Raw genomic sequence first — 13,154 nt, forward strand, 5'->3', positions numbered from 1 at the left:
CCATCATCATGTCATCAGATTACTCTCCCTCCAGAATGATCTTTAGTTGTTCGAGAGTGACCTGGGCCTTTCTCGTCCACATGATTCTGGGCCCGGTGGTCATCCCCGCCTCTCCCAATCCCTCCTGTAGGGATTGCAGCACCAATCACAGGGGTAGGCAAGGGATTAGCTCCTCAGATTAAAGTGGCCATCTCCAAACCCTGTCTAATCCTGCCATCTGTCAGAGAGCAGCTAACCAGCCAAGACACTCTCCACAGGCTAATTAGAAAGCCAGAAGAACACAGACCTAGAGCTGAAAAAAAAGAAATCTCCAGAACACACACATTTTTCTGTCTGGTATCGCTCAAGGCAGAGTGATAATGGAGGAAACGTACCTTCTCAACCATCCAGGAGTGAGGAAGAAGATTCTGGCTGGGGGCACAGGACCGCTGCCACACTTTCCACCTGGGACAAAGGTAGTCAAAGTCATAGTAAACCTGCTGAACTAAATAATACTAGATTAAAATACAATATGTTGAAGGGAATGATTACTTGCATAATTACTATTGTGATGTCACAGAAAAATGCCTACTTTTAGCTGTGCGTTGCATTGCCCACTTCAATTAGATTCTGTTGAATTATTCATGAAATGAGGAAATTTATTCTGTATCTGGCTCTTTCACACAGAGCAAACATTTGGTCAACCAAATTGCAACATGTTTTTTGGCACAGTGTCTGTGTTTCTGTTCATCCACTGATCTGCTGGTCGCCAACTTTTTTCCCTTCTAGTCACATCCAGCCATATGGCACCGAGCCTGGACACTGTGACAAACATTTTCCATGACAATGCCAGCATGAATTTCCATTTACCTGTGTGTCTATATTACTGTGTGTGTGTGTGTGTGTGTGTTTGTGTGTGTGTGTTTGTTTCCCAGTTGCTGGGTGAGGTGATTCCCAGTTGCTACCACAGTTATCAGACCATTATACACAATCTGTCAAGCTATAAATAGAAGGTTACATGGAGCCAACATTATTTTACTGTCAGGGTGATGCTAAGACTTTGTAAGTCTTTCACACATAAGGCAGATGGAACACATAATGAAAAACAGCATGTCTGTGTTGTGTAAGAAGTGTCTGAAATATAGCTTTCTGATCAGGAGTCCATATTGTATTTAACCATAAATAAAGGTTAGAGTGAATAATGACAAAATAAAAGGGAAAAACAAGAAATACACGTATCAAGCTTTAAAAACAATCATAGAATTGTCAGTGGCTGCATGTTCATGGCCTTCCTGAAAATATTTTTGAATTAGATTTTTTATGTATTTTTAACAAAATCATTAATCATTAATCTCCACTCTCTAAATCTTCCTGTCCCTCCTTTCCCTCCTCCCATCCAAGCTGGTGTTTCACTTCCAGACGCTGTTAGACGACTTCGAGCGGACGGTCATCGATGACAGTCGACTGGCTGGCAGGCCGGCTGAGATCTTTGTCGGAAAGATGTTCAAGATGGAAGTCTGGGAAACGCTGCTGACATCCATGAGGATTGGAGAGGTGGCTGAATTCTGGTGTGATGCCATTGTGAGTTGAACCAGAGACTTGACACTTGAGTTAAACTACACACACACACATGGATATTAGGACCCTAACAGAGGTCCTAATGAGAGTTCCTGAGTGAGGTAGTGAAGCTTTTGCTCTTCATTATGATGCACATGAATCAACCTTCTGTAGCCTCCTACATGCTCAGTATTATAAACACAAGCAGCAATCCTTTTGTGCAAATTTCAGTGTTTTTTCCTTCTGGAGGAAAATGTAATTTGCAAGTAAAATTGTGGGTACTTCTTGTGTTTTTCATGTAGGACTGATTGGCACAGGCTAGCAGCACCAGGAGGTTAGCATGACTAAGTGCTTCTATGTCTTGTTGCAGACCCTTTATTTATGTTCTTATTTATGCGTTCATTTTGCAGCACACAGGGTTGTACCCGATTGTGTCCAAGGGAATGAGGCTGATCGCTCAAGGGAAAGACCCCCTGGAGGGCCAGAGACACATGTGCGGCATGGGAAACCTGTTCCACTATCACTCCACTGGCTTCCCAGAGCTGGATGAGCTAATGAGAACTCCACAGCCACTTATATTTATCATGGAGCTGTTGCAGGTAAGCACCAGTGGCAAAACACTGTAAACAGCTTTTCTCAGATTTCAGCATCTGTAAACACAGGCTAACAGAAAAAAAAGGCTCCTGTCCAACCTTCCTCCGGATTTGAGACATTTCTATACACTGTTTTCTAAAATCCACTGATTGAAATGACAAAACCCAAGCCCCCACTTCAGTGTTGGAAGAAGCTTTCAAAATTCTGAGTAAAAGTACATAAGCATAACCAGAAAAATGAACATAAAGCATCCAAAGTAAAAATACTTCTTATGTATAACTGTGCTCTCAGAGTGTTAAACTCTGGAGCTCCTAAGGTCCTGAATCATGATTTTTATTAAAAACCTTACGTGTGCAAGATGATATTTTTTTCTTTTGCAACATAAAAACATATTTTTCCCAAGACTTTGTGAACTCCTCTATTAGTTTTGTTCCTGAACAAGTTCAAACTTTATCATTGTTATTGGTGACCTCACATAAATCCCACCTGAGCAGGTCTAATCAGCCACACAAGTGAAAAAAGTTGTGTGGGTATGTATGTACCTATTTAGCATTCACTTGTGCTTCCATCAGTAGAGTTTTTCTCCTGCTGATGTTTTTTTGTTCTGTTGTGCTTTCCCCCTGCCCCTGCTGCTTCCAGGTTGGAGACCCCATGTCCTACCACAGAGAGTCGTGGATGATGGAAAAGGATGAGAAGCTGCAGACAGTGCCAGTTCTCCACATGCAGGGCAATGCGCTGGTCAAGCAAAGACAATTCAGAGAGGCTGCCAGCAAGTACAAAGAGGCCATCCTGCTGCTGAAAACTGTCCAGTCCAGAGTGAGCAAAGGATGGGTGAAGAAAGATCATATGGAGGGAGGAATTGAGTGATGTGCAGGCTTGTGAATCTGGACATTTTCTCAGGATTTTAGGTTTTTGGGACATGCAACTCCTGCTCTTTTCCAGTGGGAGATTCCTGTTTTCCTGTTTTGCTCTGCTTCACTGTGTCCCTGATTACAAAGCAATAGAGTGGGAGGGCTGGCAAAGGAAAGAGGAGAGAGATAGCTGCGGAGGACTGTCTAGGATGAGAGGGGGATGTAAGGATGGAGCAATACTGGAGGGAGAACAAGTTGTGTATGAGATGTTTTGATAAGAGAGCATTCTTTTGTAGGTGAGGACTGATTTTTGGCAGCTTTAGACATATTCGCAAGTTCGATGTTGGAGGCTTACAGATAGTTGGCCTGTGTGCAAACAGCTAGTAAAGCTCTGTTGCTCTCTTGTGAAAATATTTAAACCTACTGGATCCACATAAATTATGAAAATATGTGTAGGAAATGTCAAATAACACAGCAGCACTGATCATGTTCCTGTTCTTCCATCTGTGCACATGTGTGTTTAGGAAATGCCGGGTGATATAGACTACATTAACTTGGGTCGAATGATTATCCCGCTGGAACTGAACTACTGCCAGTGTATGTTGGAGCTGGAGGAATATTATGAGGTTATAGAGCACACCACCGAACTGCTGGAGAAACACAAAGGTAAAGGCATGCTGGGATAGAATAATATGGATGTTTTTTGATTACTAATTAATCATAATTTTTGCCTCTGAAACAGATATTTAATTTACCTTTTCCAGGGAGAGTTGACTGAGTACCCATTTACTTTCCCAGTGTCACCTAGATTCACATTCACCCACTCGCAACACTTCATGAAACTCGTGAGCTGAACACTTTCACAGGAGCAACCAGGGTTAATTCTGTGCACATAGTCACAGAGTTATGGATGTTATTCGTTCACTTTTCTCCAAGGGATTTCAACCAGCAAACATAATATATGTTCACATATTCTAATCTCAAGGCGACTGCTGTGCCCAAATTCTCAGAGGAAAAAAAAGCACCATCTTGCTATCAACATTTGCTGGCCATGCTAGTGTAATTTATAAATCAGTGTCATTACAATTTGAAATGTTTGCTGGTCCTTGAAACCAGACATTTTCACTCATTGCTTGTAAGCTGTAAAAGTTTAAGAAATCTTAATTTTGAGAGAAATGTTTTCATTAGGCTTGCAATTTAAATAAACTCCCAACCTGCAGAAATGGCAACAGAGATGCATCGTAATGTACAGTGCCTATAAGATTTGCATTTGATATTAGGCTAACTGTCCCAGACTGTAGGCTGATATGAGATCAGACCAGATATGAAGCTACAGCCAGGAGCTTGTTAGCTAAGCATAGCATAAAGATGGGTATCGGAGGGGGGGGGTAGGCTGAGCTTTAGGGGTGCTAGGTAGGCTTTTCTTTTTCCTTTTTCTTTCTTTCTTTCTTTTTTTTTTTTTTTTTACTTTCAGCAAGGACAGGCTGGCTGTTTCCCCCAGCTTCAAGCCCTTACACTAAACTAAACTTACCATATCCTGGCTTTTTGTCATATTTGACAGACAGACATGAGAGTGGTAATAATTTTAATATCTAACTCTTGTCAACGGAGCAAATAAGATTATATCTGAAGATGTCAAGCTATTATTTATGAACAAGTACATGAAAAGCTGCTCAGCGGTGAGTAAAATAAGGGCGTAGAGTTACTTCCACCCCTGGATATAAACACTGTGACCGACAATAATTTCAAAATGTTGTAAAAAGCTGACATGTCAGGGTCTGATGTCTGTGCTGGGTTTATTGCAGTGGCTGTTGCATGTTGTAGCTGTGTATTCAGTGAGAGTGTGTAGGAGGACTGAAGTTGACATTACTGCAGGTTTTACAGTCGGAGCAGCCCTGGGAATTGTACTGTCATACCCATGGCTACTCATATAATCCTAGAGGAGATCACATGCTGGCACAGTCTCCACTTCAGAGCCTCATGAATTATGTCCCTCACCCAGAGACAGGATCCACTGAGGCAGTCTTCATTTTACTCCCTGTCCCTGAGCCTGTAGCCTATTCCCAGTTTTATATTTGTCTTTGTGTATGTGTGGCAGGAGGAGGCAGTGTGTACAGTTGTGAATGTGTGTGCCTATATGATGCGTGTGCTCGAGCTCATGTGGCTGGAGGAGGAAGGGCGTAAAGTTGCTGATGAGTGGGCATGAGAGTGAAACAGTGTTATGGAAATGGTGGGCAGGAGTTTCTTAGCTCCACTGGCCCAGTTCAAGCTGTCGTCACAAAGCTGCAGCCCCTCTTCATGAGGCTTATGTGAGTGATCTCACCCCAGCATTGCTCCGCCTTTCCCTCTCCTCCTTTTTCTACCTTTAGTTATTTTACTACTCCAACTGTACATTTAGTTTGATTCCCCCTCTTTTCACACATTTGCCTCCTTTTTCTCCTTTTTAATTTTATTCTTCTCCCTATTGTTTTTTTCTCTTGTCATTAATATCATATTGTCTGTATCAATTTAAGTCACCCACTCTCCTGCTGTTCCATCCCTTCAACCCAGTTGTTCTTTAGAAAAGCGCCCAGTGGTGGCTCACTGCAGTGTCTCTGCTTTTGCCAGAGGCAACAAAGGAATCTGTTTAAATGTTAGCTGAATGAAGATTTAGTGTAGAGGGAAATTAAATGCAGAGGAACAGAAAAATGGAACCATCAGTGGGTATCTAAACCAAGCACATGAGCCTATTTCTGCTGAAACAGAAGTATTGCAGTGTATGTGTGAGCATATTTGAGTCCGTTTGGCCACGTGAGTTTCAAACGAAATAAGACGATATAACATGTTAATTAGTGACTTTGAAAGTACTGTGCAGATGTTGGAAATATTGTAAACAGAGCCAGGCAAGCTGTTTCCCCCTGTTTCCAGTTGTGCGAGGCTAAGCTACCTAACTGAAGAGTATATCCCAAAATGATGTTGATCTTTTGCTTTATGATATAAGGCTTGAGTAGGGACTAAGATACAGCAAGAGTACATTTTTGTTTTATTTTCTTTTGGCAAACTCAGCAATGATGAGGAATACTGACAGTACACACCTGCACGCTGTTCTAAATGCAGACAAATCGCCACCTCAGCCTCAGAAGACAGAGCCGGTTTATTATTGAATATCTCTAGGTTAAGACATCAATAACTCTGTTCATGCTTTTTTCTTGTGCTTGTGTTGTTGTTTTTTTTATATATATATATTTTTCTGTGCCTCAGACTGTGTGAAGGGCTACTACAAGAGAGCCAAGGCCCACGCTGCTGTGTGGAATGAAAAGGAAGCCCGGAGAGACTTCAACATGGTGGCCCACCTCGACATCACTCTGGCGTCTCTTGTCAACAGAGAGCTGAAGGCCCTGTCAGAGCGCATGAAGGAGAAGTACTGGGAGGAGAAGGAGAAGTACTGGAACATGCTGGAGCAAAAGGAGAACAGCAAAAAAGAAGATGAGGAAGAGGAACATGATGAGGAGGAGAAGGAGGAAAAGAAGGAAGACAAAGGAAGACAAGAAGGTAGTGAAAGTGCCACCACAGAGAGTATAGCTGAAGTGGAGGAAGAAAAAGAAGAATCTCCATCCAATGATGAATTTGGTGGAAGTAAAAAAGGCACAGTAAAGGTCACACTGGCTGAGGGAGCAGGTAACAAAGAGGAAGCAAGCTCTTCTGAAATCAATCCAAATGCTTCCCATAAAACAGAGGAGAAGGACTGGCAACAGATGCTACGACTGGTCATGTTGCTGCAGAACGAGGGAAACTTCCTCATCAAAGAAAACAACTTTCAAGAGGCTTCTGTAAAGTTCAAAGAAGCCATAGAATATGTTGACTTCCTTCAAGATAAGGTAAGTTTTGTGAAAGCACACACACACAAGCAATAATGTAGTATTTTCTGAAAAATTAAATGTAAAATAAAACCTTTTGTTGTGATAATGACTGTCCAGATGGATTCCAGGATTGATTCTCACCATATTCAAAGCCACCAGTTCCATCCATTCAGCATGATGAATGGTTGGACGTGCCAGAAAATAGTGTTACAAAAGCATTTGTAGCTCATAAACTATAATCAACTGGCATTGTTGCTTTTTTTTTTTTTTACTGAAAAGCAGCTGTGGCATTGTAGGTATACTGGCGACGTGAAGAGCAGAGAAAGAGCGCTAAAAATAACAGCCATCCACAGAGATATCACTATGACAGCGCTCGCTGTGCTTTTCTTTTTCTTAAACTCCCTCTCTTCTGCCACACCTCACTGTCTAACCCTCTCACACCTTTCACACACAATAAACTCCCTCCTCTCGTCAACACCGCCCTCTTCCATCTTCAATCCTCCTCCTCCTGTTCTTACATTCCTCTACCCTTACTCCCGCTCTCTGTCAACATCCAATCTTCTTCAACATTCCTCCCAACCATTTATATTGTCATCTCTCTTCCTGTTGTCACACTTTTTCATTCTCGTTTCATCTTTTCAACATTTCTTCCGCCATCCATCACCACCACCACTGCCTCCACCCTCACCATCCCACCTCCCACCCATCTTGTCCTCTCTGTGTACTCAGCAGGTGGATAAACACAGCGAGGACTGGGAGTCACTGGAGAAAGTGCGTCTTCCTCTGATTCTCAACCTCAGCCAGTGCATGCTGGAGCTGAAACAGTACCAGCAAGTGGTGGAGCTCAACGACAAGCTGCTGAAGAAGCATAAAGGTAATATACAGTATGTTAGTGTCAAGTTGGGGTTTGAGGCTGAGGAGGAAATAAAGATATATTTTGATATAGAAATAGGTACATGAGTACATCTGCTTGGGTTAATTTTTTTCCCTTATAAACCTTCATTTTTTGAGCTTAAAAATATAAAATATAAGATCTGTTGCCGCTACAAATGCCTGGCCCTCAGCAAACGCCTCCCTTCACTATGCAACAATCCTTGATCTCTCTGTTTACCATGGAAAGAAGAAACCAAACATTCCCAACCACATTGCTGAGTCTCTCTTTCATTCCCCTGGCACCCACCCATTGACATCACAGTCAAAAATGAATTCATTGTTTTCTTTTTGTTTCTGCTATGGCTGAATTATTTATAGTTGAGGCTGATGTGAAATGGTTGTTCTTATGCTTTCCTTTTCCCTTCATTTACTTCTCTTTCCCAACTTTCCCTTATACTTTGTTGGCTTCCTGTCTCACCAAAGTTTACTCTGACCTCTCTACATGTCAATATTTCTGTCATTTACACCCCTCCACTGTCTTTTATGTACTCCCTAGGTAACTTTAAGGCGGTGTACCAGCGGGCGCGAGCACATGCCGCTTTATGCAATGAGGATGAAGCTCGGAGGGACTTGGAAATGGTGGAGAAGTTGGACCCAAAGTTCAAACCCTTCGTTCGACAGGAACTGAAAAAGCTGGGTGAGCGCATGCGCACCATGCACACCCTCCAGAATAAAACTTACTGGGATACGACGCAAGAGAGGTGGGGGCCTGGGGGAAGCAAGACCAAGAGAGCAGCAAGAAAGAAGAACATCAAATTTGCACAGAAAGCCATAGTAGAAAAAGCTGAAACAGATGAGAAGAGAGAAGAGAGTAAGACTGAGGGGAAGGAAAGCTCAGAGAAAACCGCCCCTGCTGAGACAGAGGGAGTGGATGACGCAGAAACGGAGAAAAGTCCAGATGTGAAAGCAGAGCGGAGTAATAAAGAGCTAGAGAATGGGAGAGCAAGTGAAGAGGGGTTAGATAATGAAAATGTACAGAGTGTGGTAGTTCATGAGTACAGGCAGGGTGCACCAGATAATCGAGCAACAGATAAAGATACCAATCCTTCGCCCACCAGCACAAGCAAAGATAATATAGTGAGCAAGAGATCAGCATGCGATAAGGGCAGAAAGAAGGTCAAATGCCAATCAAGTGCTGCACCGGACCCGAGCAGTACAAGGCAAGGGAACAAAGCCACCAGTGATAAGACAGGAAATGGTGACACTCAATCAGAATAGACCAATGGGTTGAAATTGTCTTGTGACGAGCCAGAGACCGCAGGGGAGGCGTGAGGGTGGAGAGATGAATAGACCTAAAACTGAGCAAAAAAAAAAAAACAATAATATGGATGCATAAGGTGAAACAGGAGGAAAGAGAAGGGATAAACAGGCAAGTCTATACTCTCAACAGGATATACTGATTCCTCCACAAACAAATCCAAATATAAACACAAGAAGAATTAAAGCTGCAAGCAGCGATGGCCGGGCCCTCGCACCCCTTGCAAGCTGCGGGAGTCGCAGCCAGCGCAGCCACGCACAAGAGTCCTTCTATGTCCTCTCCTCTCTCCTGTTCTTCTCCCCAGAGAAGCATAGCAGTATACAGCAACAGAAAAGACATAGCCCCCTCCCAGCAGGGGGCGCTATGAGTGTATCAACATATGAGGAGGAGTTGAGAGTGTGAAGGTCATCCTGATTATCTGTGCAGAGCAAACATGTAATTTGGTTTAATGGACAGTGTGTTATTTGTAAATTACTTTAGTGTTGTTTAGAGTTTGTGTAGACATTTCAATGGTGTTATTTTCAGCCACATATTTTAAGAATACCAGGATGTCCTTGGTTAAATATATCCTGGTATTTGTGGATATATATATATGAAAAAGTTAACCTTTAAGGACATTTGTACTTTGAGTGAGTTGTGTTTATGTAGCTACATGTGTAATGTGGTTACAAGAAAGTTGCACATGTTAAGAAAAAGTATCATGAAGTTTGTCAGAGGATAACTCACGCAGTCATTGTTCAGTTTGAGAGATGTTGATGAAGCAGGTTAATGGAGCCTATTGATAAAAGTTAGACATTGTTTTTCCAAGCATTGTATAATTTGTATTTTAACCATACACATTTCATGATTAAATGTAGGGAGGTGGGACTTTAGTTGAGTGGGACTCGTTGTTTGGTTCAGTGGTGTCTTATGATTGATGAATGATGTCTGTGGCCACACCCCCTTTTGTTTTGGGAATTCTGCCAACGTGTGAATAAAACAACAAGATGAGTTTAGGTAGACAATTTTGCCATGTGGATGATTTGGTAATAGTTAAAGCTTTGTATAATTTGTATAGTGTGTTGGTTTTTGTTTAGATGGGGTTTATTTTGGCAGTACAAATGTTGATCTGCATTGTAAGATAAATTATCTGTGCAGATAAAACATGTAATTTGTTTTGATGGACAGTGTGTTATTTGTAAATCAACTTAGTGTTGTTTTGAGTTTGTGGATGGAGGTTGAGAATGTTTTAGTGATTAAAAGCAATTTTACAATGGTTGTGGCTTGTTGATGTACACAGGTGTTATTAAAAAAGATTTTAACAGTTCTAGCTTTGCTATAGTTGAGATATGATGCAGAACAGAGATTTGTTACAATCTTTTTTACTGAACTTATATTTTTATATGTACTGTGTTTTTATTGCTGGAGCACAACAGAGCTCTGGTGCATTTTATACATTTCTTCTGTGTTTGCTCTTTACATGTCCAAATCCTTTGATTTCTCTTCTTTCTCAACAATTAAGAACTATTTCAAATCATATACAATCATGTACATCACCACTTACCCACAGACGTAATGCAAAAATACATAACACATTATAGATTATATGTCATAAATTCATGGTTTGATTCTATAGCAGTAATACCTACATATATGTCATATACATTATTCAAAGTAAGGTTTTCTTTCCTACAATTCAACAGCATTTCCACAAATGCCATATCTCATTCTAACTATATATGTTTATAACACAATATTTAAGAAATGCTGTTGAAATATAGGTTTTGCTTTACCTTTACATCGCTTCAAAAAGCAAAAGGCACTGGTTGCGGTACACCTAGTACACTAGGGTGGGGTTCAATGCCCTGCTAATAGATTGATGATGTAGGATCCACCCAAAATATTAAATCTACACAGCTTGTCATGACAACTCCATGTTAACACATCTATGTAGAATGTATGTCACTGTGTTCTCTTTTGTATGCTGATCAGTTTCTCCCTCTTAATCTGGCCTGCTTTCCAGTGAACCACATGAAAAATACACAAAACTACATGAAAAATACACATATTTCCTATTCCCAGTAGTTGGCGCTATTTGTGTATGATAATATCAGTACATCAATCCGTTCTGAATCACATGATCAACATGACTGTAAAGTTTGATCCAGATTGGATGAAGTATGTGGGAGACGTAGGCACAAATACATCCCTTTCCTGTGTGTTGGCGAAGGGTCAATTTCGTGGTGGCACCACAGCCAGACCGTGTAACCCAGACCAAAGCTTTTCACAACTTTTAGTCATGAAGGCCTTTAGAGCAAACAGAGCAATTTTCAGCATGATCGGACCATTCTCCTAGGACGAGTTTGTTAAAGTACAAGCTGTGTGAAACGCAGAATGGATGCATTTTTCCAAAATGGCGGACTTCCTGTACATCGTAGAACTTTCCTCCAAGAGACTTTTTTTCTCATATGAACATGATGCATCTGTGTACTGAATTTCAAGTTCAAATATAGTAAGCCTTCAAAATCAGCCAAGCAGCCAGCACTTTAGTATTGTAGTGTCAAATTTTGTGCAATGTGTGTCTTCCTTCTGTATTCCTGTGCAATGTGTGTGTGTGTCTGTGCAATATGTGTGTGGCCATTTGTTTTCCTCTTATCGTGCGCTTGTGGCAGCCTTGGGATCCAGTCTACCTGCTACTGTTGTATAACGAATGAGTTATCTCTCATGCTCGGCATAAGCTATGGTACTTTTATGACTATAATGATGGGATATATAGAGGGATGGTGTCAGGATATGTAACATTTAATAAAAAGCATAGTCTGGAAAAGTTTTCAGGAAAAATTAGTCAATAGAAACCTAGATACTATTAGATAAGCAAGTGTGGCTGATAAGAGATAAGAAGGCTTCTGTAGAGCTTAGGCCTGAAAGATTTGGGAGAAAAGAGATAAGTTTGACTTCACACCAAGAAACTGGAGAGGGACATGCGCTGTCCATGAACCTGGTCAACCATCTGCCACTGGCAAAGTGGGAAGGACCAAATTTTGGACATGAATAAGATCATCCCATAAACAAATAAGAGAAAAGGGGCATGGTCAGACGTGCCCCTTGGTCTGTATAACACCTACAATTCTCAATATAAAATGATTTACAGATGATATTTTGTCACTTGTTTTCTGCAGGACGGCTCAGGATTTTGACTTCTGTATTGAAGAATAAAGCTCTATGGATTCAAATTATCTGGTCTCCAGTAATTAAGATATGCTTCTTTGTGATTTCTTTTAAAAAGAAGATTTGAACACTTGAAAGTTTTTGGGAAGAAAAAGTCAGAGAATGAAGACTAAAAGAGTATGGTGTGGAGACTCAGCCGGACTTCGACTTACCTGAAATTACACATCAGGATGGCCTCAAAATAATAAGGCTTCAAAATATGCCAAAAAAGTCATATTTTAGTAAGACCTCAAAATGTCATAAAAAATGTCATATGGCCGTGAGATATCAAAAAATGCAAAAACAAGTCATATTTTAGTAAGACCTCAAAATGTCATAAAAAACATCATACTATAGTAAGGTATCAAAATATGCCAAAAAAAGTCATATTTTAGTAAGACCTCAAAATCGGACAAAAAAAGTCAAAAAATTTTTTGACCTCAAAATGTCATAAAAAACGTCATAGTATAGTAAGGCGTCAAAATCGGACAAAAAAAGTCAACATTTTTTTTTACCTCAAAATGTCATAAAAAACGTCATAGTATAGTAAGGCGTCAAAATCGGACAAAAAAAGTCAAAAATTTTTTTGACCTCAAAATGTCATAAAAAACGTCATAGTATAGTAAGGCGTCAAAATCGGACAAAAGAAGTCCAAAATTTTTTTGACCTCAAAATGTCATAAAAAACGTCATAGTATAGTAAGGCGTTTTTTTCGGACAAAAAAAGTCAACATTTTTTTTGGCCTCAAAATGTCATAAAAAACGTCATAGTATAGTAAGGCGTTTTTTTCGGACAAAAAAAGTCAAAAAATTTTTTGACCTCAAAATGTCATAAAAAACGTCATAGTATAGTAAGGCGTTTTTTTCGGACAAAAAAAGTCAAAATTTTTTTTGACCTCAAAAAGTCATAAAAAACGTCATAGTATAGTAAGGCGTTTTTTTCGGACAAAAAAAGTCA

General features: G+C 40.5%; 1 protein-coding gene across 1 annotated transcript; it reads left to right on the forward strand.

The window, feature by feature from the left end:
* The first annotated feature begins 359 nt into the window (after positions 1–359).
* LOC121188126 (myb-like protein X) lies at positions 360–8,971 on the forward strand. The gene is made up of 9 exons (XM_041047700.1): positions 360–455; positions 1,381–1,560; positions 1,947–2,135; positions 2,770–2,946; positions 3,506–3,647; positions 6,222–6,512; positions 6,567–6,838; positions 7,553–7,694; positions 8,250–8,971. The coding sequence occupies exons 1-9, from the start codon at positions 360–362 to the stop codon at positions 8,969–8,971; spliced, it is 2,211 nt and encodes a 736-aa protein (XP_040903634.1).
* Positions 8,972–13,154: the final 4,183 nt, after the last annotated feature.

This window comes from Toxotes jaculatrix, chromosome 10 (assembly GCF_017976425.1).
Source record: "Toxotes jaculatrix isolate fToxJac2 chromosome 10, fToxJac2.pri, whole genome shotgun sequence".
Lineage (NCBI taxonomy): Eukaryota > Metazoa > Chordata > Actinopteri > Toxotidae > Toxotes > Toxotes jaculatrix.